This window comes from Panthera onca, chromosome A3 (assembly GCF_046562875.1).
Source record: "Panthera onca isolate mPanOnc1 chromosome A3, mPanOnc1 haplotype 2, whole genome shotgun sequence".
NCBI lineage: Eukaryota > Metazoa > Chordata > Mammalia > Carnivora > Felidae > Panthera > Panthera onca.
This window is the reverse complement of record NC_138341.1, coordinates 95,851,805-95,877,296: the sequence shown is the minus strand read 5'-3', so window position 1 is coordinate 95,877,296 and position 25,492 is coordinate 95,851,805. Positions and strand designations below refer to the sequence as shown.

General features: G+C 46.7%; 1 protein-coding gene across 1 annotated transcript in view; it reads left to right on the top strand.

Moving 5' to 3' along the window:
• The window catches only part of SLC24A3 (solute carrier family 24 member 3), a 480,571-nt gene that overhangs the window by 268,410 nt on the left and 186,669 nt on the right, over positions 1-25,492 (top strand). The window contains exon 3 of the mRNA XM_060611249.3: positions 13,935-14,011. Coding sequence (XP_060467232.1) covers positions 13,935-14,011 — 77 coding nt within the window. The remainder of the gene's footprint in view (positions 1-13,934; positions 14,012-25,492) is intronic.

Below are 25,492 nucleotides of genomic sequence, written 5' to 3'. Positions count from 1 at the left end.
TTGAAAGGCACTTATTAAACACCTACCTTCTGTTGCTGTGAATTTCAATTTGCCAACCTCATGTAGAATGTCAAAATTTGACACTTACGGGAAACATGTAAGAGAACCTCCAGACTCTGAAAGAAGTAGAACATGATTTCATTCCCTTGGCGGTAACTGGTTTCCAATATCATTTGTCCCCTTACACACATTCTTGCCTCTGAGCCTTCGGGTGTCACCTGTCAGAGACATCAGAACTGCCACAGATGTTTTTTTAGGTTGCCTTGACCTTGAAATATTTGTAGTTGAGGGCTGTGGAATGCTGCAGTATCTCTTCCTAAGCTCCTGTATTGAGGACCCTCTTTGTCCAATCCTTGGTTTATAGATAGAAGTTAGTGTGCAGTTAGATTACCTCCTAGCCCTTTATCAAGTCTTGCCAGTCTACACCACTGACCTTCACTTTCCCCGGGTCCTTATTTACCACTGGGCCGCATGGTTACTTCAGGCTACATTAGTTCCATGGGGAACTTAATGTGGCTAATAGCAAGTTTTTTGAACCTTTAATGTAAATTGAGTTTACTGTAAATTTTCTGCCCGAGGTATGGAAGGAGTATGAAATTTGAAAGAAGGAAACCACATCTGTCAGCTTTCCCCCTGTGAAACTCCGTAGTGTGTGCATGGAGGATAGAGCTGGAACGGAAAGCAGTGATGTTATTGGGCTGAGGCATCTGAGATTAGAACCTGGAGGAGCTAGAAATTGGGGGGCATTCCAGAAAGGGAGGATTCATGGAGAGGGAGCCCTAAAACATACATAGAAATTCCCTTGATATTCCTGACTTACCCCTGAACTATCTATGCTTGGGGGCACACCGAGCAGCAGGGGGGCCCACAACAGCTAAAAGTGTGGAATTTCTGAGTAGAGATTTCAGAGCCACCCAGCTCTGGAGAGACAGACTCTGGAGTTGAAGTCCCTAGTGCTTTAAGGGGCTTGGTAAATGGCTCAGACTTTCCATTCAGATCCTATGGGGACCACATCCCAGGATTGAGAGCATAATCAGAACAGACTTTTGTTAGAGAAAAGCCTAAAACCAGCAGTAGAGATTACCTTCCAGTAATCTTCTGTCCTACTAGAACAAATTCAGCTCTTCCAGGGAAGACAACAGAATCCAGAGTCTCCTCAGTGCATCATCTGTGAAGTCAAATATATCATCAAAAATGACTAGACACGCATCAAGTAGATTCTAAATTCTTTTGCTTTAATCTTGCCTGTTCTAAACTGTAACCAGTCTTGCTCTGCTAACTGCAAGACAGCACAGTGGCCTTGTTAAGATATCTTCCCTGTTCCTACTCTTGATCTATACCCTTAAAAGCCTAGTTTGGAGAACAGAGCACATTGTGAAGACAGAAGGAATTTAGTCTGTTTCATTCGGAACTATAATGTGCCATCAGCACAGCCCAATGATGGGCCAAAAGAAATGAAGGAAAAATTGATACGAGAAAACTACTTTTAGTCTTGGACTAATTACATTCTTCTCTTATATTTCATTCAGATGGAGACATCATATTTGGAATCTAGACTTTGGATATACAAACTTAGTGATCGAACAAGGGTAGTGATCCCTACCCTTAAAAGAGTTTCAGATATACTTAGAAGATTCTTGAGTGTTTTGAACCAAAACCATAGGTATCTAATATTTAATATATGGTAACATAAAAGGGAGAATGATTTCTTCCAGGTAACAATTATTCTTCCAAGGAGAGGTAGAAGTTGCCAAGTACTAAATGAGGAGTAAATACAGCTTGTATTTTACCAGCTGAATTAGCCAGTAGTTTTTCTATTTATTTACATCTCTTCCTGCAATTAACTGTGAGGGTTTTTTTTGACAATTATTTCATTATTATAGACAAGATTTTAAGCTATTATATTAAAAGTGTGTAACAACCTAATACATCTGCTTGAATATATTTAATATTTTTGGGAGAGTGTATTGAGAAGTCTAGGGGTGCCTGGGTGTCTCAGTCAATTGAGTATCTGACTCTTGATTTTGGCTCAGGTTATGATATCACTGTTTGTAGGTTGAGCCCCATGTCAGCTCCATGCTGATGGTGTGGAGCCTGCTTGAGATTGATTCTCTCCTTCTCTCTCTGCCCACCTCCCACTTGCACGTTCTCTCTCTCTCTCTCTCTCTCTGTCTCTCTCTCTCTCTCTTTCTCTCTCTGTCTTTCAAGATAAATAAAACAAACTTTAAAAAAAGAGATATTTCTAATTTCCCCAACATAATTTAAATGGGTGATACTCAAAAAGAGGTGCAGAACAAAGGAAATTATGGCAGTAATCATTTTTACCAGGAGCAAGGAGTGCTAGTTACTCTTTCATTTTAGGACTTTGTCAGCAAAGTTTCAGTGAAGGGAAATAAGAAGCATACATGCCCCTACTCCCATTCCCATAACCATGACAGACATTGTAAATGGATCAAGATCCTCTGCCACACTGAACCCCATCTAAGACTCAGCCTAATAGTCAGCCATTACTAGTCAACTGATGAACACGTGAGAGGAGATCTATTTTCTGTCCCTGAAATTGATGATCATGGAGTATCATCTTGGTGAAGTGAAAAAAATAGCTATTTAAAGGGAAAACAGAAGGAAAACTTTAACTGTGCTTCTCACCAAATCCTTCTGTTATTACCTTTCCATCTGTAGACCAATAGAACACTAAAGGTTACTTCTAACTCTGCAATTTGATGGGGTAACATCTTTTTTTCAAAAACATCACTGATTTTGGAGTCTCCAGTCTCTTCTGTAAAATAAATGCATGAAGTCTGAAATTTCTAATGTAGGTTCCTATGGGAAGTTATTATATCCAAAAAGAACTGTTTTAATTGCACTTTTCCTAGTAAAATTTTTTCATCCACCCTCATCCCCTCCAAAGGTGCTGAGGAGGAATGGGCATTTCTTTTAACAATGTGCATCTTCTTAAGGAGCTATTTAGTGGGTTTCTGTGCACATCAGCTTGTTGGTCTGAATTTCTCTGGATCAGTAAAGAGACATGAGAGCATGAGACATTCAATGCCTGTGTCAGACCCCATTTCATCCATCCACCCATTCTCTGACATTGGCACCAAGGGCCATTTCGAAGAACAGAGCAGTCCGTGAAATGCATGAACACCACAGGGCTATTTACCATAAATTTCCCATATCTTTTAATGAGGATTCATTACCGACACAACCATGGTAATCCCACATGAGCAACAAATACAGGTTGTAGGCTCTTGTCCCTACAGATAGGCCTCCTCCTATGTGTTGCCATGTTTGTGGCCTGAGAACACTACATTAGTCACGGGATCACTGTATTTTCCACAGTAGCTACTGGCTGGGAGACATGAATGACACTGATGCCATGGCTTTTTATTATTGATAAAGAAATATGTTTCCAGTTCGTCAAATTACATTTCAGTGCCTTGCCAGGCCAAAAGTCTATGGTAACTAATGATTGGGGTTCTTTAGCTGCAAAGAATGTCTCTTCCCTTCCAGGAGAAAAGCTTGTGGGATGATTTTTTTTAAATCTTCTGCCAATATGGATATGAGAAAAAGACCTCTGAAGTGGAAATCAAGGAGCTTCTCATGGGTGTGTTGGACCAACTTCAGCACCATCAAAAAGGGGCAGACAGTCTTCCAACCTGCATTTGGGGGCTGGGTGTTTCTGCACTGCTGTCAACAAAGCAGGATGCATCGTTTCCATGTAAATGAATAGAAATAAGGCCATTGATAACTGTTGCCATTATTGGGGGCGGGGGGTGGGAATTCACTTGAATATGGATGAGCCCTCTGCTGGAAAAACTAACCCTTGTTGAAATGGAGAGGTGAAAAAGTGCAAAATTCTTAGCTTCCCTTGTCTAAATATGGGTTCATCAGTAGTAGGTCCTTAGGCAGATTCGAGTACAAGTTTATTTGGGAAATGATCCAGGGAGGAGAGTCAAGAAGTGAGACGGGAAGGGAAGGCAGCCAATCAAAAGAGAGTTATAAAGCCAGTTTTCACGGTGAGCAACTGGAGTTTAATCCTGCTGTGAATGCTAACAAATGGTGCAGGACACACATGAGAGTTCTCCTACCCAGATGGTGAGGGAGTTGGGGTGTTTATACACCTATCTGTCATCAGACTTTGGTGAGGGCTTTGCCTGGGGGAAAGAGCAGTATTAATCCTTTAGCATGTAGTGTCTGGGCAGAGAACCCTATCTCAGCTTTGGAAAAAGTCCTCAGGCCAAGAAATGCAAGTGTTAGTAGCTGCTTTGCATAAAAGTGGTAGGACCCCTGGAGTGTAGGCAAGGCATTGATGTCTTGGGAAAAACCCCTTCCATATTTCTCCCTCTCTGCTATTTAATAAGGTAAATGCAGCTATCACTTGTGATAATTACTTCCCTGATTCTAGGCACTACATGTTTTGTAAATAGCATCACAATTAATCCTCATAATAATTACATAAACTGGTATTGTTTTCATCCTGCCATTTTGCACATTAAGAAATTAAGATTGAAAAAGCCAAGAAACTTCCCCCAAGGCCACAGGATTCATAAGTGGTGAAGGAGGGCTTCAGGTCTAGGCCTTCAGGCTCTTACAAAACCCTGTCTGCCTGTAGTAAACAAATATCACCACATAGGCCTTGGCTGAAACGATCTTTCTCAGCAAATTTGCTTGGTAGTATCTTTTTGATTGACAATTTGATGGTCCCACATGGAGGCTCTTGGTTACTATGACCTGTTCACAGTCTTCTTTCCATGCATGCATCAATCCTTTAAATCCACACTTTGTTTCTGGCTTTCAAAGGGAAGAAGTTGTGCCCTTGAAAGTCAAGGAAAAAAAGATCAATTTGCCCTTGCTAACACAGAAAAATCAACATGCTAGAAAGTCAGACCCCAATCATGATCTCAATTCCTCTAGTACTGTCTGTGTGAACTTGAGCTGATTACTTGCCTTCTTTTGGTCTTGGTTTACTTATCTGTAAATCGAGGATAAAGATTCCAGTCGTATAAACTATGCAAAATGATAAATATGTATTTACAGTATTCAATAAAGATTAGTTCCATCCTTAAATATTGGGATGATTGCAGAGAGAGCTGAGTGTTTCCTGGCCCCCAACCTACACTTTGGTCCACTCAACTTGGGACTCCTCAGTGCTTTTGTATAACTAGGGTTGAGTATGGTACCTGGCCCAGAGGATGCTAAGGGCTAAATAAGTGTGTGTTTATTTGCACATGATTGATTTGTTAATACATTTTCCAGTGTTGTTGAGACACAGATTCCGAAGATGACCTCAAAGCAGCTTGCAGTTCTCTGGGACACTCTGCACCCTCCCATTGCTATATACATCCCACCCCCTCTGTACTTTTGTGGCTCGTTGAACCTCACTGAGTGCAAGAGGAAGGCACCAAAATGTCTCTGAAACTTTTCCAGAGACTAAATATTTAGAAAGTTAAGTTGAGAATATATCCATTTTCACACACATTCTTTTGTGGATAATTTTGTCCCAGGGCCTTCAGTTATGACATGTGTGTTCATTTAATCAACAAACACTCTTAATTAAATGAGTGATCTGTGCCAGGCACCTAGCTAGGCACTGGGGTTACAGAGAAGAGAAGAATGAATTTCCCCCAACCTTAATTGCCTACCCCCAGTCTAGTGGAGAAGACCAAAGAAACCAAAAATTGCTGAGGCGAGGCCTCACGTAGAGAATGCAGTGGGGATGCCGAGCACCATATTAGCTATTGTATTACTCAGAGCAGGCTTGGCTATGCTGGGTGACAAATAGCCCCACATCTCAGTGGCTAAGAGAATAAACGTGTTATTTTTTTACTCACACTACATGTATACATGTGAGTAGCAGTAAGGTGGGATTCTGATATCAGTCGCTCAGGGACACAAACTGATAGAAGATGCATCCTGACTTATGTGCAAGAAAATGCAAAGTGGTGAATCAGATACTGGCTGTTAAAGCCTGCCTGGAAGTGTGACAGTGGCCATTTGCTCCCATTTCATTGACCAAAGAAAGCTGCATGGCCCCACCTACCTTAAAGGGAACCTAGAAGTATGTTCCTTCCAGGTCTCCCCAACAAGGAGAGACAGGGCATTTGTGAACAGCCTGAGTGGCCACTCCCAGTTGCTGGGAGTTTTACTGAACAGTTTCTCCCAATGTCATTTCTTAGTGATTCTGTCTTGTGTTTATACTAAACCCATCCCCCCGGGAGAAATGTCCCTTTAATTTTATTTACACTTGTCTTCACTTGGTATTTATTTTTCTCTTTTGTGGACCCTGGCCCAGTGGATGCTGGTCCCAGAGAGAGAAAAATGTAGGGTTCCTGTCCACAGGGAGCTCACAGTGTAGGAATCAAAGGTCCACTCAGGCAGCAAGTGACTGCAGTTTGGCTGGAAAACCACTTGTTGGGTACTTGCACAGGATAAGGGGTCCACAAAACGAGTCTGGAAGGCTCCATGGGAAGCCAGTTATTACTACAGCTGTCTGACAGTGTTCTCCCAATGTTCCAGGGGAAGAGGGAGCAGAATAGGCTTTATGGGACGGAGCACCCGGAGAGATGTCAGGACCCTAAATTCTTGAGGCATCCCTTGAGAGGCCAATCAAGATAGGTAGTTTGTCATGAAAAAGCCCTGGGATGAGAGACCAGTGTTCTGATGGTTGCAGCGGCCCAGATTCCTTTCATTCGATGTGTTAAGGTAGCTGTGGTTTTGGATCTTCTTTGGTGGCTCCATTTGATCCACATAATATCAGTATGTCTCCAGATGCCATGAATGTTTCTGCTGCATCTTTTCCCCCAAACGAAACAGAGAATACTCCCCATCCTTTGCAAACCTCCATTTGGACTCATCAAACTCGGGCCTCAGGAACGCAGCCAGGAGAAGCAGGTCGGCTGACTGCTGTTGCCTTGGTAAGGGGAATCTACTCCGGTCAGGGCTCTGTGGTTTCTATGGGAACAGCACTGCTTATCTTTGCTGGCTCCCCCAGGCTGGCAAGATGTACTGAAAGGAAAACTGGGGGAGAGAAAGAGAGGAACAGAAAGAGACTTTGAGGATTTTGAAGGTATTCGAAGGAACCCTCCACTGGATGCGTAGCTATTCCCAGCACACCACGTGGGCCACTTGGCTCCAGCAGAGCCTCAACACGGAAGCATGTACCTAGAGGCACATGCATTCATGAAGCTCCCTTGGACTGTACACTGTCCTGGAGAAACAGATGCCAGCACAAAGCAGGCAGGAATTGGCAGTAGATGGTTTTTGCTACTAAGACCAGGGAAAAATGTGTCCTTGGCCCAAGGCCAGACCAACATCCCATCATTGCTACAATTGCGAAGAACAGCGATAGGTGGCCCAGGAAGATGGTGAGAGGTATGTCATATATGTTGCCTGCACTGTTTTCCAGCCACCCTGCAGGACTGGCATTTATATACCCATTTTACAGATGAAGGAAATGGGGCTCTGAGAGAGGAAAGGATGACCCGTGAGTGATGTAGGTGGGATCTGAACCCAGACCCAGATCTGATTCTCTACCCTGGGCCCTTATGCAAAATCTAACCAACAGCCCAAGGAAAATGTTAGAGTCCCAAAGATGGCCAACCCTCCAGTTCCCACCTTGACTAAGACATGCCCTTGGTTCTTTGGATTTGGGTGGGAGGAAATACACCCAAATGGAAGGCAGATGGGATGACATCAGAACTGCCATTAGCTCTGCAGGAGGCACTAGCAGCCACACCTTGCTTTATAGATGAGGAAACTGAGGCCAAGAAGTACTGGGCAGAGCCTTCTAGTCCACTGTGCCACCCTGTCTCTGTATACTCTTGTCTTGGACAGCTTCAGCTGTTCTGAAAATACCATTTCTCAGGTGTGTTTGGGGCCTCAGAGTCTGTGCCGGCCAGGTGGGGAGTTTTCTCGGCCTCACGGAAGCCAGCTCAGCTGCTGCTGGCTGCTCTTTTCTTAACCCATTGGGCCAGCTGGACAAGGCTGATGTGCTCCATCCCAGTCAGTGCCTAGGGTCTGCTTTCTTTGGCATTCTTCATCCTGCTAACACTTATTAAGACACCCGCTATGTGCACTAACCATACTCTGAGCTTAATATGGAGGGAGCAGTGAAGAGGAATTGCAGGCCGTTGTTCAGATGGCCAATAGGGAAATCGAGGCCCAGAACGACTAAAACACACACCGCCAAAAGCCACACTGTGAAGAGTGCTAGGACTGAGCCATTTATTTCCAAATGCCCAACTGAGGATCCTTTCCTTGTCCCCAGGCTGACCCTTTCCTTATTAACATTAAAATAGTCATACCAAACTGCTTTGAACCACAGCAAGCAGCACTTGGTGAAATAACAGTGTGTCTATAGTGCATAAGTAGAGGCTGATGAGATTGTTAGTAAACATTAAGAGCTTCCCTCAAACAAAGCTGCTGCCTTAGTGGGTCTGGTGACAGGGCTGTCCCTGAGTCATGTTCTCTACAGCCAAGGTCATCTGGTAATGTCCTTTGCCAATGAAACAAAGAAGCCTCTAACATGGTGGAATCAATGCTTAATACAAGAACATGTTACAATGCAGGTAACTATAGTTGAAATCTTAACGTTTGGGCCTTACCATGCTGGATTCAGAATGCAAGTCCCAGAATAGTCTATCTGGGCCTTTATGCCTATGCACAGAGCCTCTCTTCTGCTACCTCCACCCGACACCCCACTGCTGTATGCTGATGCCAGTGATGCACGAGCAAGTCATGGTCTCTCACTCCTACTCTTGCAGACTCCCTCTTCTTTTCTAGTTTCTACACAAGAGATGCTTGGAGGATCATAGGGATGGGATGTTCAGGCTGGAGCAGACACTGGGCATCACCACACCACACATGCAGATGGTTTCTTGATGCACATGTGACTCTGTCTAGGGCCTTCTCTGGTACCATGAACACACTGACTTGGCCAGTGTAGAGCTGAGAAGAGTTAAAGTTCAGCCCTAAAGTGTTTAGGACAGCCTTCAACAGTGATGGATGACCATCCATGGACAATGCTGAAGCATATTCTACACTATCTCTCAGAGGGGCCCCAGCAAGTCTGAGGCTACTTTATCAGCCCCTTCTCTGACTTATCTCCCTCCTGTCCCATCATGGGATCACCTCCCAAATAAACTGCTGGCATTCAGATCTTTGTCTCAGGGTCGGCTCCTGAGACAGCCTCAGATATAGGCATATGTGACTATGAAGGAAGGCTCATTGCATGGAGGTAAAGAGGAGATCCTGGGCTTCCAGCTCAGATTTTCAAAGAAATCTTTTCTTGTGTCTTTTGTCAAAAGACAATGCAGCTATAAGCGTAAAATAAAATCTATGTATTCTTTGCAAATTGTGCACGAGCTTGGGGTGCCTAGGTGGCTCAGTCAGTTAAGCATCTGACTCTTGATCTCAGCTCAGGCCTTGATCTCACAGTTTTGAGTTCAAGCCCTACGTTGGGCTGTGTTGGGTGTGTGTTAGCTCTTTGAAATCACTGCTACTTAAAAAAAAATGTGTGCTAGCTCTTTGAAATCACTATTATATCTCATCACCAGCCCAGTACATGTTTTCATGGATGCACAATAGTGAATAAATAGCCAGAGAGGGATCCATGTCAGGAGAAGCTTCCTGGGAGAATACTTACCCTGGTTATTTTTTCCACATTGCTGTGAACCACCAATTAAGAATTTTGTTGTTGTTTGTTGTTTGTTGTTTGAATTGACTCTTTTCTGCCTTTCCCACTGCCTCTCATCACACCCATCCTTGTTTCTGCCGCTGACCAGCCAGCCACATCCAGATTCATGAGGAAGTGTGACAGTGGCCTGCTTGGCCAGGACTTCGGACAGCGCCTCAGCCCTTCCTGAACCAGCACTGGGCTCTGTGGGTCACCTTATCCAAGGACACAGCGTCCAGCGCGGTCTTCTCCAAGAGCTCTAGCCAGGTCCCAGGGTTGACTGGGCGTCTAGACTTCTGCCAAGACCCTTCCCCAACCAAAACATGAATCCTAGTGGGTCCATTCATTCATGGTCATTACATATCCACTTGCTGTTTGTTGAGTGCCAAGGAAAATGCCTGGATTCAAAACACAGTCTATCACTTACTGACATGGTACCCTTGATCGAGTCATACCGTGGGCCCTGGGTTAGCTCATGGATAAAGCAGCAGAGAAGCAGGGAGGCCAGAGCCGGCACAAGTGTGGACACCTTGTAGATGCAGACTGGTGGGTAACTCTCCAGTACCTTCACTCCCTCACATGCTGCTCTTAGCCCCATTTTTGCTCAAAACCACATTACTCCTCATATAGGAAGCCTGAAGGGCAGGAAGTAAAGAAGTAGCTGGCTTCAACATGTCAGTGATGGAACATCCCTCAGTCCCACTTCTGTACCCACCTCTACTCCTCATTGATGATAAGTGGTCCCTATGCATGATTGCTTTACAAGGCACCCATCACAGGTGGCTAAAGTTTCTCGAGGGTAATGGCTGTTGTGATCCATACAGTAACTTAGCATACTAGTCCTGTCTCTCGTCCTCTGGGGACAGAAGGGCAATAGGATGGCACATTTAAACCCTGAACTGGCCAGTGTGGAAAAGCCCCATTGCAACTACACAGAGAAATGTAAAGGAAAAAAAGCAGCCTAGCTTTTCCCTCTGGTGTGTGGTGGCAGAATATGGATCTGGTCAGACCCCCTACTTGGAGGAAGTCCCATGAAGGAAGAGGCCACCTAGCAGAGTGAGATTGCAAATAGATGCCAGTAGCTGGATAACAGCAGAGAGGGGTGTTACCAGGCCTGCATTTGTTGTGTGGGTGGCCCTGCTCTGCAGCTTTCCAGCTGTGGGTCTTTGAGTTGGAATCTAATCCTCTGTCCCTTGGGTTCCTTGTCTATAAAATGGCAATAATAGCTTTCTGGGAGGACAAAAATGGATAGTGGGTGTAAAGTACAAGGCATAGTTCTTGCCAGGAGCAAGTGCTCAGTGAATGTGTCATTCTGCCCAGGTTTGTTATGGCCACTCTGCCCACCAGAGCCTTCGTCAGCCCATCTCAGTCCGTCACCAGCCAGCCCATCCCAAGCCCCACCTCCCAAGGGCACTTAAATGTCTGTACAAAACAAAGGAACATCAGATGCGAAGGTAGTTGTTGTTTCTTCAGAACCAGAGATTGGGACACAATGTCTGGGCAAGTCCAGGTAAACATGGGGATCAGTCAGTGCTGGAAAGTCTCTGGCCCTGGGTGCTGAGAGGGGTCTGGGAGAGGCCTGCCCTGCAGGGCATTTCTTCTCCTTAACTTTGTGCCCCTACCCACCAGTGGTGGCCTGTGGAAGTTGTCAATTTCCTAGGTTTGGGAGGTGGACAGAAAAAGTCATTTCTCATGATTTCCAATCCACACTGAACAACATGGGGAGGGGACGGAAATGTGAAAGCCTTGGGATGGTTATCTGGACTATAATTTATTCACTTGCATTGAAAGTTCAGTTCAAAAGAGAAAAGCATTAGAAAGCATCTCTTAAGAGTGTAAGACATCCTATGTGCACAGGGAGAGCCAGAGGGTGGGGAAGGAAGGACAGACAAGAAATGACTGGGGGCTGGGATGCCTGGACAACTCTGTTGGTTAAGTGTCCGGCTCTTGATTTCAACTCAGGTCATGGTCTCGGGGTTCATGGTATCAAACCCCACGTGGGCTCCACACTGACCATGCAGAGCCTGCTTTGAATTCTCTTTCCCTCTCTCTCTGCCCCTTCCTCTCCATCTCTCTCTCTCTCTCTCTCTCTCTCTCTCTCTCTCTCTCTCTCCTCTCTCTCTCAAAATAAATAAACAAAAATTAAAAAAACTTGGGGCTGCAAAAGTCAGGTCTCTCCAGGTCCAGCCTGTGTGGGCACTGTTGCCAGCAGAGAGGTTTCAGGAAGTAGAGGCATTTCTCATCAGGCTGGAGGACTTCCTCCAGCTCTGCTCACTGGACAAGAGCATGCTAGCCAGGGGCATGAAGCCTGTAGAGGGAAGATGCTAGAACAGAGGCCTCTCAGTAGAGTGGCTAGAGGCTTTGCAATGCCCAGGGCCAGATGGATGAACTTCAGGCTTAATCTGTGAACCCTTGTTCCCTCATGGTAATTTCCAGATTGTAGTGTCATTTGGTCTTCAAGGTGAAATCCTCCAGGCTTGCTCTCATTTTCCCATTCATTGATCAGGAGGACTCAGTGCAGCCTGTTTGGAACAGCTTTAGTTTAGAAAATCACTTAGGGGGATCATGACATCCCTGTCTTTCCTTGCCTCCCCCATTTCATCACATGAAGGATTGGACAACTGGCCAAGAGTTGCACGATGTGCTTATCCAGTGCTACCCTAGAAGCAGAGAGAACTTTTTCAAGGGATAGTTAAAGGCTTGTGTCTTGGGCAAAACCCCTGGCCAACAAGCCAGTCTCAACAAGCCAGGTCTACAGCAGGACTGGGTCCCAGGTGTCCTGAGCAGTCACCACTTGCTTATTAATGTCACCATCTTGGGCTCCCCTCCTTCCCTGGTCTCATCACCTTCCTCATTCACAGCGTGTACAGGAGTCACCTCCAAACAAACTATGCACCCCAAAACCCTTGACTGAGAGTCTACTTTTTGGGAAACCCAGAATAAGACCAGCAGCAAGCAGGTGTCACGTTGTACATCTTTCCCATCGATTGGTGATGATTTCTCTACCTGTGAGCTAGAGAAGGACTGACAGGTTGTGGAGCTCTGAGAGAAAGGTCACTTGCATCAGCCAGCCGCATTTGCTGAAGATGATGCCGAGGGCGGTGTGGTGTGCACAGTTTCCCAAGGAGCCTGATCTGATAACATCCTCCAGAGAGGAGAGGCTTATGAAGGCCCTGGCCATGATGCTGATTGGATTTTATGAGAGGAGGGAGAGAGGATGAGCAGTTGGGGTGGGGATAGCCCGGGTTAATGGTATCATCTGTGCAGATAAAGGTAGAAAAAGAAAGCAAACGCAAGGTGTGCTCAAGGAACAGCAGCCTATCCTGTCTGGTGGGAGTATGAGAGCCCATGTGACAAAGCTGGCTGTCGAATTGTTGTGCACAGCCTGGCGTGCAGTACCTGCACAGTTATTGTTTGAGTGAATGAGTACATTCACTCAAAAGGTAAGAAGGCGGGAAAAGAGAAGAAAGCTCACGTGGGAAGCAGCCAAGACCAGCTTGGAACTGCCAGTGTACAGACTGGGGCTTTTATCTCCTAGCAGGGAAGTTTTGGAAGCAGGTAGAGGGGCATGAGCCGCTCTGTGCTTGATGGTTCAGTTCAGCAGTGGCAAATGTGGGTCAAGTTTGAAAAGGGAATGAGAAAGCAGGGAGAGTGTTGTAACCGGTCCAAGGCCCTGGCAAGCCAAGGCAGTCATGGCGGGGAATGAGGACCAATTTAGAGCAGGGGCTGTAATGCTCTATGTGTCATGGACCCCCTTGGTGATGCAGTGACACCTACAGACCTCTGCTCAGGAAAACATTTTTCAATGCATGAGATAAAATATATATGCTTACAGAAGGAAACTGATCATACTGAAATGAAATTGTTGGAGTATTAGGAAATAAAACTTGCATGAAGGTAGCTGCTGTATTTCCTCATTAACCCTCTAAATCACAAGGGGCCATCTACAAACTACCCAGATGTTGAAGTGATGAGTGAGAGCTCCTTTGACTATAATAGTATAATGTATCATGAAAATATCTATTGGGGGCAGAGTCCCCGGTGCTTCTCACATTCCTGTGGTTTGCTGCCTACCTTCTTATCTGAAGGAAACACTCAATTCCAGATAAGAGATGTGTGAACATAAAGATGTAATTTTTTTTTTCATCCAAGTTCATGGATTCCACATGAAAACGAGGGCTGGTGATGCCATCCCAGAACTCCAGCACTAAAAACATTGTCATCTGTTCTGAGCTGGTTTTCTCTCTCCATTCTTTAGCCCTGCACGAATTCCCCAATGACATCTTCACCAACGAGGATCGAAGACAGGGGGCGGTGGTTCTCCATGTGCTCTGCGTAAGTACCCCTCTTGGGGCTCTGCCTGGAGGTCCAGAGGGGAGGCCTGGCTGGTGGTGGGTGGACAGTAAGTTGCATACATGGTGCACGTCCCCTGAGGCCTGTGGAGGACTGGCTCTAAATGTGCCCTCTATAGGAGGCCACAGATTCGGAAGCTGGAAGACACTGTATGTATTCTTTCCTTGATATCAGAGCCCAAACCATGGGCTCTGAGGGCAACCAGACTTGCTCTCTGCAATTTAACCTTGCTTCTCTCTCTGCTCATATGTCACCCTCTTGGGAACCCTTTCCTATCCAGCCTCTCTAAAAGGCCATTGTCTTTCCTCTTACCAGGCTTTCTTTTTCCTCCATACCACTGATCACTATCAGACATAATATGTTTTTATTGTTTGTTTATTGCCCATCAACCTCACTCACACGTAAGCTCCAGGAGAACTGCAACTTTGTTTTATACGTGGCTTCATTCTCAGATCTGTTTCTGGCACCTGGTAGGGACAAAGTAGTCGTTAAACTAATGGTAATGGATTAAATATAATGGCACTGGCGTAGCATCTGGCGTATAGTAGGCGATCTATAAAAGTGTGTTCTGGTTCTTAATGGACCACCGCCCTAATTCTTCCTCAGTAGACCCAGTGGATTGAAGGCCTTCGGTTTTCCTTGTCCCCACTGGAGAGTTTGGGGAGGCTGTGTGTGTGAAAATCTAAGAGTGGCCCCAGAATCAGAAAGACACAGGCCAAATTCTGGACTAGGTATGTCACCGTGCTTTCCTGTCCCTATGCATTCTCCCCCTGAATGCTCTTGATTCCATTTTGCTTATTTACTGCTGTGAAACAAATTCTCCAAATTTAGTGACATACTCAATAACCGTTCTGGTTGCTCATGCGTTCTGTGAGTCAGTAGTTCAGAAAGGGCATGGAGGGAATGTCGTACCACAGGATCTGGGCCTGAGATGGAGTAATTCAGATGGCTGGCAGCCAGGCTTCTGGCTGGGGCTAGAGCCCCTGGTGCTGGAGGACCCTTCCCAAGAGGGTTTCTCCATTCTCATGTCTGGTGTCCAGGCTGGGGTGGCCAAAGGACTGGCTCAGCTGGGGTGTTGACCACAGCACCTCTTTGTGGCCTCCCCAGCATGGCTCTGTGTGGCCCAGGGCTTGGAGAAGGAGGAAACCCCATGGCCTTTAATGCCCTAGCCTTGGAAGTCACACACACCATTTCCACCAGACTGTCTTGCAAGTTACAAACCCACCATGACTCAAGGGGAGGGAACAAAGACCTTACTTTTCAGTCCACACCTGGAGAAGGCTAGTGGGCACCCCCTGGACTCTGGAGTCAGACTGGAGCCCAGATCTGCTGTCCTTGCTTTGTGTGTGACTTATGACAAGATATTTAGCCTCTCTGGACCCAGAAGCTGTCCTAAGCCTGACTCCCTTTATGGTGAAAGCAATCAACTCTTCAGGTCTTTCCCCACTTGCCCCCCCTCCACCCAGAACCCTTTTCTTGAAGAAAAGTAATGAGAAGTCTTTTTTTAGCAAAGACATTCTCTAAAAATACCAGAGAAAGTAGACTCTTTGCAATCCTCCCTACCTTTCAGAAGAGTCAAATGCACAGAGCAATTAAAATGGATGCCAGATGCCTCCTTAGGCACCGAGGAGGCTCCCCTGTCTCAAGGCTGAGGATCCCCAGTCACTGAGTTCGATGCAGAATTCCCCTGTAGCCATTAACACCCAGATGCCTCGATGTCTGAGGCATGAGATTTCCACTCTTGGCACAAAACAGTGCGAGTGTCCATCCTCCCAGGGCAGTGTCGTCACCTGCAGCTGGCAGAGTCCTTCTCCCCATCTCCCCTCGCAGGTCCTCTGAATCCAACTAAAGGCAGAGCAGAGTGCATTTACATTGTTCTTCATGAGCCAGGGGTTACCCATAAGGCCTCTGTCTCCATGATCATACAATTCCCAGGGAGGGCATGAAGACAAAACAGGACAAAAACAGATAAATCCCCCTTACACACTCCCTTGCAAGAGTGGACACAGGCCTGCAGGTTAGCGCTTTGTCACCCTTGGTATCTAATACTACAGTTAGCTCCTGCCCTGGGCCCTGCATTGTAGAAATCACGGCGGCAAGGAGTCCAGGGGCCAAGGTCCGCATCCACCCCTTCATGACCCTGCTCTAGGCACATGGATGTTCAGAATTCTCTGCTCAAATGGCCTGTGCCTGCTGCTGAAGCCTGTGTGGGCCTCCTCCTCAGATCTGCCGCTTGGAGGGAAGAGACCCAGGTAGAGAAGCTTGAACTTGCTGCCGGGGGTGTCCACACACACATGCATGTCATGCGGGGTGGAGCCAGGCTTGGATGAGGAAGACCTCTTCTATGCGTCAGAGGCACATGATACAGCGGGCCTGCTGGTGCCCTCCCTGAGGTCAAGGGCCAAATTTTATGTTTTCCTACCCACAAGAATATAAGGACGTAAACCTTATGAAGAAGCCTTTTGTACAGTGTCTGGTGCATTGAACAACAAAATTGCACAGTTCAGCACAGGAATGCAAGATTCTTTTTATCCCCTTCACGTACCATGGTACCTGGTACACTTAAAATGCTCAGGAATTGTTAGATGAATATCACTGGATATGAAGAGAAACACCACCAGGGCCGACCTGTGGTATTTTGGTGGCCAGATGATTACATGTGTCAAAGCCGCAGGGAGCTGAGTGTAGATTTCCTGCTCTCAGCCATCTGGAAAGCATTTCTGAGCCCCTGTATGCAGTAGCGCTGGGCTGGACCCCTCCAGAACCCCAAGATACAGCTTCACCCTGAACAGAGCCATTGTCTTGTGGGGGGACCCCATTATGGACAACCCCTGCCATGCTAAGTGCTGCCCATGCTCTGTGCCACGTGCTTTAGGAGCACAGAGAAGTCCACGTCCAGTGTCGGGAGGCGCAGTTGAGTTGGAGTAGGTTGGCATTTTCTGACGAAGGGAGAAAAGGGACTCTAGGCAGGAAAGGGAAATCCGTGATCAAAGCTGTAGAGACTCAAGAGTACAGGGGGTCTGGAGTGAACAGAAATGAAGGACAGGGAAGGTTGTGGGGGGAGCAGCACCTGGAGGCGCCACGAGGTGACTCCACTGCAGAGTTGGAAGTGGGGGGAAGCAGATTGCTGATCTCGTCATCCCTCCTTGCCTAGAGAGTAGGGTTAGGCACGGCCAGAGAAGACCCTGTGTGGTCTGCACTCTAGTCAGGTGACAAAGACCCCGGCAGGCCAGAGAGAAAGGCTCAGGGCCATTTGGACAGGGGTCCCAGAGTCCCAGGTATCCTGAGAATACTGAAGGCCTGGGGAGGAAGGTCGAGAAGGGGTGTAGGGGACTGAACATCACTCAGATGCCTGTAAGCACCTGAAGAGCAATGTCTGCCCATCCAGTGAGGTGAGGGTCCCAGAGGTGTGCCCTGTCACTTCAGCCTACCTCAGGTTGAGGGCCATGGGCCTGTCCTTTCATTGGGATTCACTGACTGTCATTTTGGGTTTAGACCAGGGAACCCAGTCCTTTCAGATCTTAATCTGAAACCTGACTGAACTTTGCATTTGTGCTCAAACTCAAACTTCCCCATTCCACTTGGGCCCCATGGGTTTGCTTTACGTGTGGGGCCCCATAAAGCCCATAGCCTTCAGCCACAGTTGGTTCCTGGTCTGTGGAAATGGATGGTTCTGAGGACACCCCAAAACAATCTTTTGAATCTTAGCTATCACAACGTGCTTCTCTTTTTCTTTTCTTTCACGCAGATAATTTCCTCTTTTGTGTGAGCTTCATGGAAATCAAACAGCCGTTTTCCTTTTTTTTTTTTTTTTTTTTTTTTTTTTGAGAGAGAGACAGAAGGGAGCAGAGGGGTAGAGGGAGAGGGAGAGAGAGAATCTTAAGCAGGCTCCATAGCCAGTTCAGAGCCCGATGCGGGGCTTCATCTCACAACTGTGAGGCCATGACCTGAGCCAAAATCAAGAGTTGGACGCTCAACCAATTAAGCCACCCAGGTGCCCCCAGATAGCCATTTCTGCTTAAATTTTCCAAATGCTTTAGCTTCAATTTTTCCTTGGATCTTTCTGGTTTTGTGGATTTCAAAAACGCTAAATCCTGGGATTGCCCTACAAGAAATATTTCTATTCCTTCTGACTGTTCTTCATGTATGGGTTCCTTACCAGTGTGGAAATTCATTATTGGTGTAATAACTTTGTCAACAGTGAATATCCCCAAGAAAATACACTTGTCTTAGGACCTGCTTTTGTAGCCAATCTGTTCTAGTATTGAGACACTAAAAGCAAGATTCTCTGTCAGTGAGGAAAGTTGCACCCTATAAACTCATGGAGCCTGCCCTAAATAGAGAAACTAGTGAATAATTTTCTAGGATCATGGGATCCTAGGGATCACAAACAAATTGTGATTTATAAATATCTTGTAAAATTTGCTAATTCTCCTGTTGGTAGGTAGTTGAATCTTGGAGATTGTAAGCCAAGGTATACATTTTCTCGTCTAGTAAAAGAAGCTTTAAATAATCAATATTTGAAATTCTTTCTCGAAACAAATCTGTCCTTAGTAAGTTAACTTCCATTGCAGAAATAAATACCCTCCGTGTAACTTGTCAGCTTTCAAAAGTAGTCTTCCTAAGTTCAAGCCTTCTTTTCACATTTTTAATGTAATTTCTCTCTTCTGGCAGACAGGTATTTCTATATGCGTGTGTGTGAGGTAGTATAAAGTATAGCACTCCTGGAAATGAAGGAATAGCCCTTATGAAGGCAAATTCCTGCTAAGTGAGTCCAGCAGGCAGTTGGGCTCTTTAACTGGTCCAGCAACTCAGACCCATTCATGGACCACCCCAGGAAAGAAAGAGCAGTGAGAATGTTTCTGATGTCCATCTTCATATGCTAAAACATGGATATGCTTGGAGAAGCCCCACAGGAAACTTGGGCGTCAACTCTGTGCACGCAGAAGGGACTTCATTCTCTGTGGAATGTTCGGGCAACCACCATCTGGGCTACAGGAAGCTTTCCAAGGCAGCAAACCCAATGCATTGGTCACTGGGAGGTCCCCTGGCCATTTGCCTGATGCCCACTTTGTCCAGTGGTGGGGACTCCCTCATCTACATCTCCATCTTTACTGCTCCCCAATATCCAGTGCCTATTTTAGGGGCTCATGTGTATTCCGAAGAGGTGGGCTGTACACAGGATGCGATATTTCAAAAGTACAGGCAGTATTTTTGTGCTCGGTCATCAAGCCGGGGCTTCCACAATGTGGAGGTTCTCCAGGACTGGCAGTGAGGACCATTAATGTCAATCCCTGTGGCATCCTTGTATGATGGTGTCTGGGGCTGGATCCTGAATGTGGGGGTCTTCCAAGTCCCCAGCTCCTGATTATATTTCTTTCCTCCTCATGTAGCCCAGAGACTTTTAAATCTGGTCTGGGAATTTAGGGGAACCTGCTCTGTGAGCCTGCCTCCAAATTCTTATTCCCAGATCAATCTGCTTTTTAAACTCAAGAGTTTGCTCATTTTTGTCTCATGGTTCTATTAAGACATCATTGCTCTCCACAAAGTGGCAGAGGAAACCAGTTGGCATTGGTCAAGGCCCTGGGGATAGAGGTGTTGAAAAGTGATGGGATGTGAGGAAGGGGGGACTATTCAAATACCAGCCTCCCTCTGGAATTGTGGTTTTTCTAGGTCTGTTCCATATTGCCTTGATGTTGCTGTATTCCCAGTGCTCCCAGCCAACTTGAGTGTCAGGATGACTAGATAATCTCCATCCCACCCTCCCTTGCCACACCATCTCTGTTCCCATACTGGCCTCTTTGTCCCTCATTTTTTTCCTGCCTGACCATGGGTTACCAGCAGGCTTATGGGTTGACCTCTCCTGGGTCAGGTCCTAACCAGTCAGCATGATTAAAACACCAGGCTTCTGGAGGTACAGAGGGTGGGGCAGCTCCCAAAGGAGGAGTCTGGGCTCTCCGACCCTAACCCCCAACAAACCCCCTCCACCCAGAGTGTAAGCAAAGGCTAATTGGGATATGTTCTTGGAAAGGCTCGGTGGGGGTCCTTTCTGGGGAGAGCCCACATCCCGGGTGGGAAGGGCTCCCTTACTCCTCTCAGCCTTTGGGTCCCCTGTCAGTCTTGGAGGAGGAAGCCATCTGGAAGGAGCCTTTCCAAAGGATGTCATTTCCTTGTGGCTTGAGCTTCTAGTTCTCTCTGCCATTTAATTTTAATATCTGGAGTAGTTTCTCTGATGTGCTCCTCTCCCCGGGGCCCAGACTTCTTTCGTTAAGAGCCAGAGAATAAATCATTTGATGCAATGGCCAGTTATTTGGGGGAAGAAGGACCAGGGTACCAGCGGGAGGTGGAGAAGGCCCTTTCCACTACCCACACATCACGCCAGCCCCTGAAGAGGCGGCTTTGTGTGTCAAAGCTCACGGTCTACCTCCACCCCGGGGGTGACTTTTGTCTCTCCAAGTCTGTCTCCTTGCTTTTATGGCTCTGAAATTCAAGTCAGCTTTTACAGACCCGCCCTATCTAATAGAACTTTCCATGCTGGTGGAAATGTTCTCTGTCTATGCGGTCCAGTAGGGGCAGCTGCTGGCCCATGTGTGGTTGTTGAGCACTCGAAGTGTGGTTAGCATGACTGAGGGACTTATTCTTTGTTTTATTTCATGTTAATGAACATATATTTAAATAGCCACTTGTGGCAAGGGACTGCCCTAGAAGGCCTTCAGATGGGTTCTGATTCAGCACCTTTTCTTCCTTTTTTTTTTTTTTTCCATGTTGTCAGCTTGAAATCAAGAAGCAGAGATGGTCAGGAAAAAAGGTCACCTGCAAAGGGGTGATGTTCCCTTACTCTGTCCTCTTCAGGGCTAGCCTGGATTTAGCAGTTCAAACAGGATGCAGGGAAGACATTGCCAGGGGAGAACGGGATGTTTGCTGAGGAGGAAGGACACCGAGATTAGGAGTGAGAACACTGGTATGTCACCCACAGGCTTTGCTTTGGACCAAGTCACAGAACGTCTGGCCTCACTTTCCATATCTGTCCAGTGGAAGTGCACAGTAGGTGCTCAGTAAATGGTAGGGTTTTAATCTTCACCTTCTCCCCATCCTACAGCCCTCCAAGGGCAGCTCACCTGTGATTAACCTGTTACAAACACCTGTCATGGGACCAGAGCCAGATCCATTCAGAGACAGCGCCGTCCCTGTGAGCAGCCAGACGGGACATAAGGGAGGCCTCTGTGTAGCTGGCATTTGGCCAGGCCCAGGGCGCTGGGAGACAGGCTACTGTGAGGGAGGGGGGTTGAAATTTAAAGGAACCTGCATGATCTGATCAGCAAGGTCCCAGCAGCGGTTCATTCGCTGGGCAGACGTGTTTAGTTAAGGGATTTCACCCTGCAAGAGGAGAATGATTAGAAGAGCTTGTGGAATTTGCTGTTTACTCTTGGAAAAGTGCTGAGCATGTCCTTAATTTGTCAGTGTCAACACAGAGCTAAAACTGGCGTCCAGAGAGGATTAGCACAAAGAGAGTAAATTATTATGTTTCAATAGATCTTAAGTTATTCCCTCTCCTCCTTGCTCCTGGGACTCCCTTCAGAAGGCCCAGGTTTAACCATTAGGTCCTTGCTGGGAGATTGATTCCCCAGGACCCCTGAGCTGGATACATAGCATGAACATGGGTTAGAGCACGCTCTGGGAATGAAATCCAAATGAGTTCCTGTCCTGGCTCTTGTACTGATTAGCTGCATAGCCACAGGCAAGTTGCTTTGCCTTGCCTTGCCTCAGTTTCCTCCTCTGTCCCTGGAGATAGATTCAGCACCTGCCTGCCTCATCAGCTTGCTCTGAGGAATACATGAAGGCAGGCGTGCCAAGCTCTTGGCAGAGTGTCTGGCACTGCATAGATGATACCCTACCTCTACCCCCTTACACTTGCAACTTGTGTGCCTGCCCACCTCCCAACTCCCAGTCCCCGCAACTCTGAGCCCATTCTACCAGAATGCAGGACAGCCCAGAAGTAGCCCTCAGATGGAGTGGGGTTGATTGGTAAATAGCTCCGCTCCCTCACGCCCCAGTTGGGCTATGTGAAGCACAGGTTCCACCCTCTCCCAAGACTTGGCCGGAGCAGGAATAAGTTCTAGGTGCCTATCCAGGACCCTGCTTGATGACACCTTGATCAGCTTCCCCTCTTCCCCAGCTCATTTTTCTGCTTGTCTGTTGGTGCTTTTTGGGACCTGTCCCCCTCCTCTTCCAGCTGAAGGGCTTACACTGGAATCCTGGTATCCAGTTCTGCTTCTGAGGCACAGATTGAATAGATATAACCTACCATTATTATGATGCAAGTTAGGTCCCTTTCTAAAATTCAAGATGCAGAATTCAGAGACTCCAGTCCCTCATAGACATCCACAGAGCAAGAGGTGACATGCATTGATCTCCCGTCTCTGTGGCTCATATCCTGAACCCAGTGCAATACGGAAGGAGCTTGGGGAATGAACTTTGGAGCAAACAGTAGGAAATTTGGCCTTATGAAGAGCCCCAAACAGTGATGGCAGAGAGCATGCACATGACTTACATTCCTAACATTAACCCATGGAGGCCAGACACCTGTAGCCTGCTGTATGCTCCTCTTTGTCTTACTTATCTATTACTTGGTTCACTCCATCCACTGTCTATGTTTTTTAACTTATTTTGTTAGATGGAAAATAAATTTTACTTATGTGTTCCTCTGAGATGATTTTTCCAGTGGCACAATTTTTATGCAGTACTTATGTGTTCACTATTTGAAATTTTGTAGTAGTTTTTTTTTTTTTCTGTGAAAAGTAGAAGTTCAAAAACGTAGTAAGCCATGAGGTACTGCTATTTGGATTTATCACATGCCCTAGCTTAAAGAACTAGTCTTTACCACGTATTCAATGAATCAATCCGGATAAAACAGTCAATTAAGTACTCTAATTTATCACAAAATACCCCATGTATTTTAAGTGTTGATGCCCAGTGGTTTGGATCTTTGTCAGTAGTTTCCTGGCAATTCTGTTCCCTGGAGAACCTCCATATAAGACCTGCTGTTTATCATGCCTCAAGACATCAGAATAAGTGCTCTCCAGAGGGAAGTTTTTTATATTCCCTCTATCTATCATTCCCCCCACCCTAACCCTGCCTCTGGTGTAATACAGAGACTCCAGATAGGAGTTTCAAGTTTAACAAAAAACCTGACCTTAAAGCCCAGAAGCTTCTGCATCCAGGGGCCCAGATCTGCAGCCTGTTCCACAGTTTGAGGAGCCAGTTTCCTTCTTGGATCTGTACCAGAGGAGCTCCTGTGGCCAAGATGCGTGTCTCAGACAGGGCTCCCCCAGAAGGTGACCCTGAGACAAGGAGTTCAGGGCCGATGCTCCCTTTGGGGGATGATGCCGGGAAGCACCCTGAAGAGGGAGGCAGAGGAGGGAGTCAGACAATAAGGGCTGTGTGGTGAGGCCAGTTACCCACTGTGGGCAGGGTGGCTGGAGCTTCACTAAACAAGGAACAGCAGACAGTGGAGTACACGCCCCCCTGATTACCCTAACTGAGGTGCGAGGGAACCACAGCCTCCTCTCAGTCACTGGCTGAGGGCTGCACTACCATGGGAGCTGAGCCACTCCGAAGCCCTGGTCAATAGATGAAAGTTGTGCCAGGAACGAGTGCCAAGGATGAGGATGGGCATTGACGGTGTCTGCCATGAGATGGACCCGCCAAGCCGCCCCATATAGGAACAGACTTGCACCAGTGCCCATCCCTTGAGCTCGCCCTGAAGATGCTAGCCAGTGACTTTTCTCTGCCTCTTCTCCCAGCTTCACCCTCAGAGTCCAAATCCAGCAAGTGTCCTCTGTGTGAGTTTACCCGGCTGGGGACTCCTGAGGCTGGTTGTTTGGCAGACTGTCCTGTAGCTTTCCACAGTCTGTCGGAACCTGCTTGGGTTGGGGGCGGCGGAAAAAGCTGTTAACCCTTTCACTGAGGGAACTGTGTGAGGTGCACAGCTACCCAGTTCTGATACCTCCACAAAGAAGACCTATCACTGCTCCCTCAGGGGTGTGCAGTGTCTTCCCTCCTTCCCCACAAGGATCTTTTCTTGGCCCCGAGCATTTTTTCCCTTCCCAGTCTTCCCTCCAGCACTGCCTCCAACTTTGAACTTGACAAGTTCTGTTAGTTCTACTGTTTCTCAGCATTCATGTGAAGGTAAAGAGTGTAAGCCCTGACTCTGCCACAGACTGCCCCCATGACCTTTACTACTCAGGACCTCAGTTTCCTCATCTGTATATGAGAACGAGGCTAGCACCTGCTTCATAGGAGTTTTGTTGCCAGGTAAGAGAAAGTGGGTAGCATGCTTGGTAATGTGCCTCAGACATCACAGGAACAAGAAGAGGTTAGCTATTATATTACTTTCATTGTTCTACCCTGGATCAGTCTCTGGTCGCCTCTTGTCTGGATAATGGCCATCAAACTTGTCTTCCTAGCTTCAGTCTGTTCTCTTTCAATCAAAATTCAGCACCACTCATACAAGATCAACCATATCATACCAGTCTTGAGGCACATGTCCTGGTCATGCTTCGCTCAGAACTCTCCCCTGCTCATGTCCCTTACTAGCAGGGCTGACATGGCTTGGAAGTGAGGGGGGGGGGGGCAGTGGATGTCAGAATCAGACCACGTGGGTTCAAATGCCAGCCTCACTGCTCTTTAGGTACATTAATAGCATTGGGCAAGTTAACTTAATTCTCTGTGCCTTAGTTTTCCTGTAGCTTGAGAATATTGGTAGTATCTGCTTTGGAGATGCTGTCTTAGTGCTTAGAGCACAGCCTGGCACTTTGGAAGGGCTCGTAATTGTTAGTCATTGTCCTTATTGTTATTTCAGAGTGTCCCCACCATCCATATGTCAACCAGTTTTCCAGTCTTTCTTCTTTTCTTCTATATACTTGTATATCATAGTCTAGCAAAAATGGATTCTTCACCACTTGCCAAGAAATCCCAGGTGCCTTCCTGCTTCTGCTTCCTGACCAGCTTCCCATTATTTTTAGTCTCCTTGCAATTCTCCTGCAAGCTTCAGCTGGATGGTATATCCTCCTTGAAGCTTTCTCTTACTCCCCATAAGGAGAAGTGGGACTTTACATTGGCTCAAATCTGTCTCATATTCTAAATTACCACTTTGATCATCTTCCAAGGAACTCCATGCAAGCTGCCCTGTGTTATAACCTGTGTCTTACCTCTCCCCCTCTTCCCGAGTTGGGACCATGCTTTAGTCATCTTCATGTTCCCATAACACCCAGCATGGCAGCTTGCCAGCAGGAATTGCTTGCTAAAGGTGTAGTATGTAAGTAAATGAATGAATGAAATGAGCTTAGTATCTTGGCTGTTGAGTATAGGGTCTGTTCACTAAAAATAATATGATCTTTTCATAAGGTTCTGGGGGTTCGTCAATCCTGAGTATAATGAGATGGTCTTTTGGAGATAGACCTT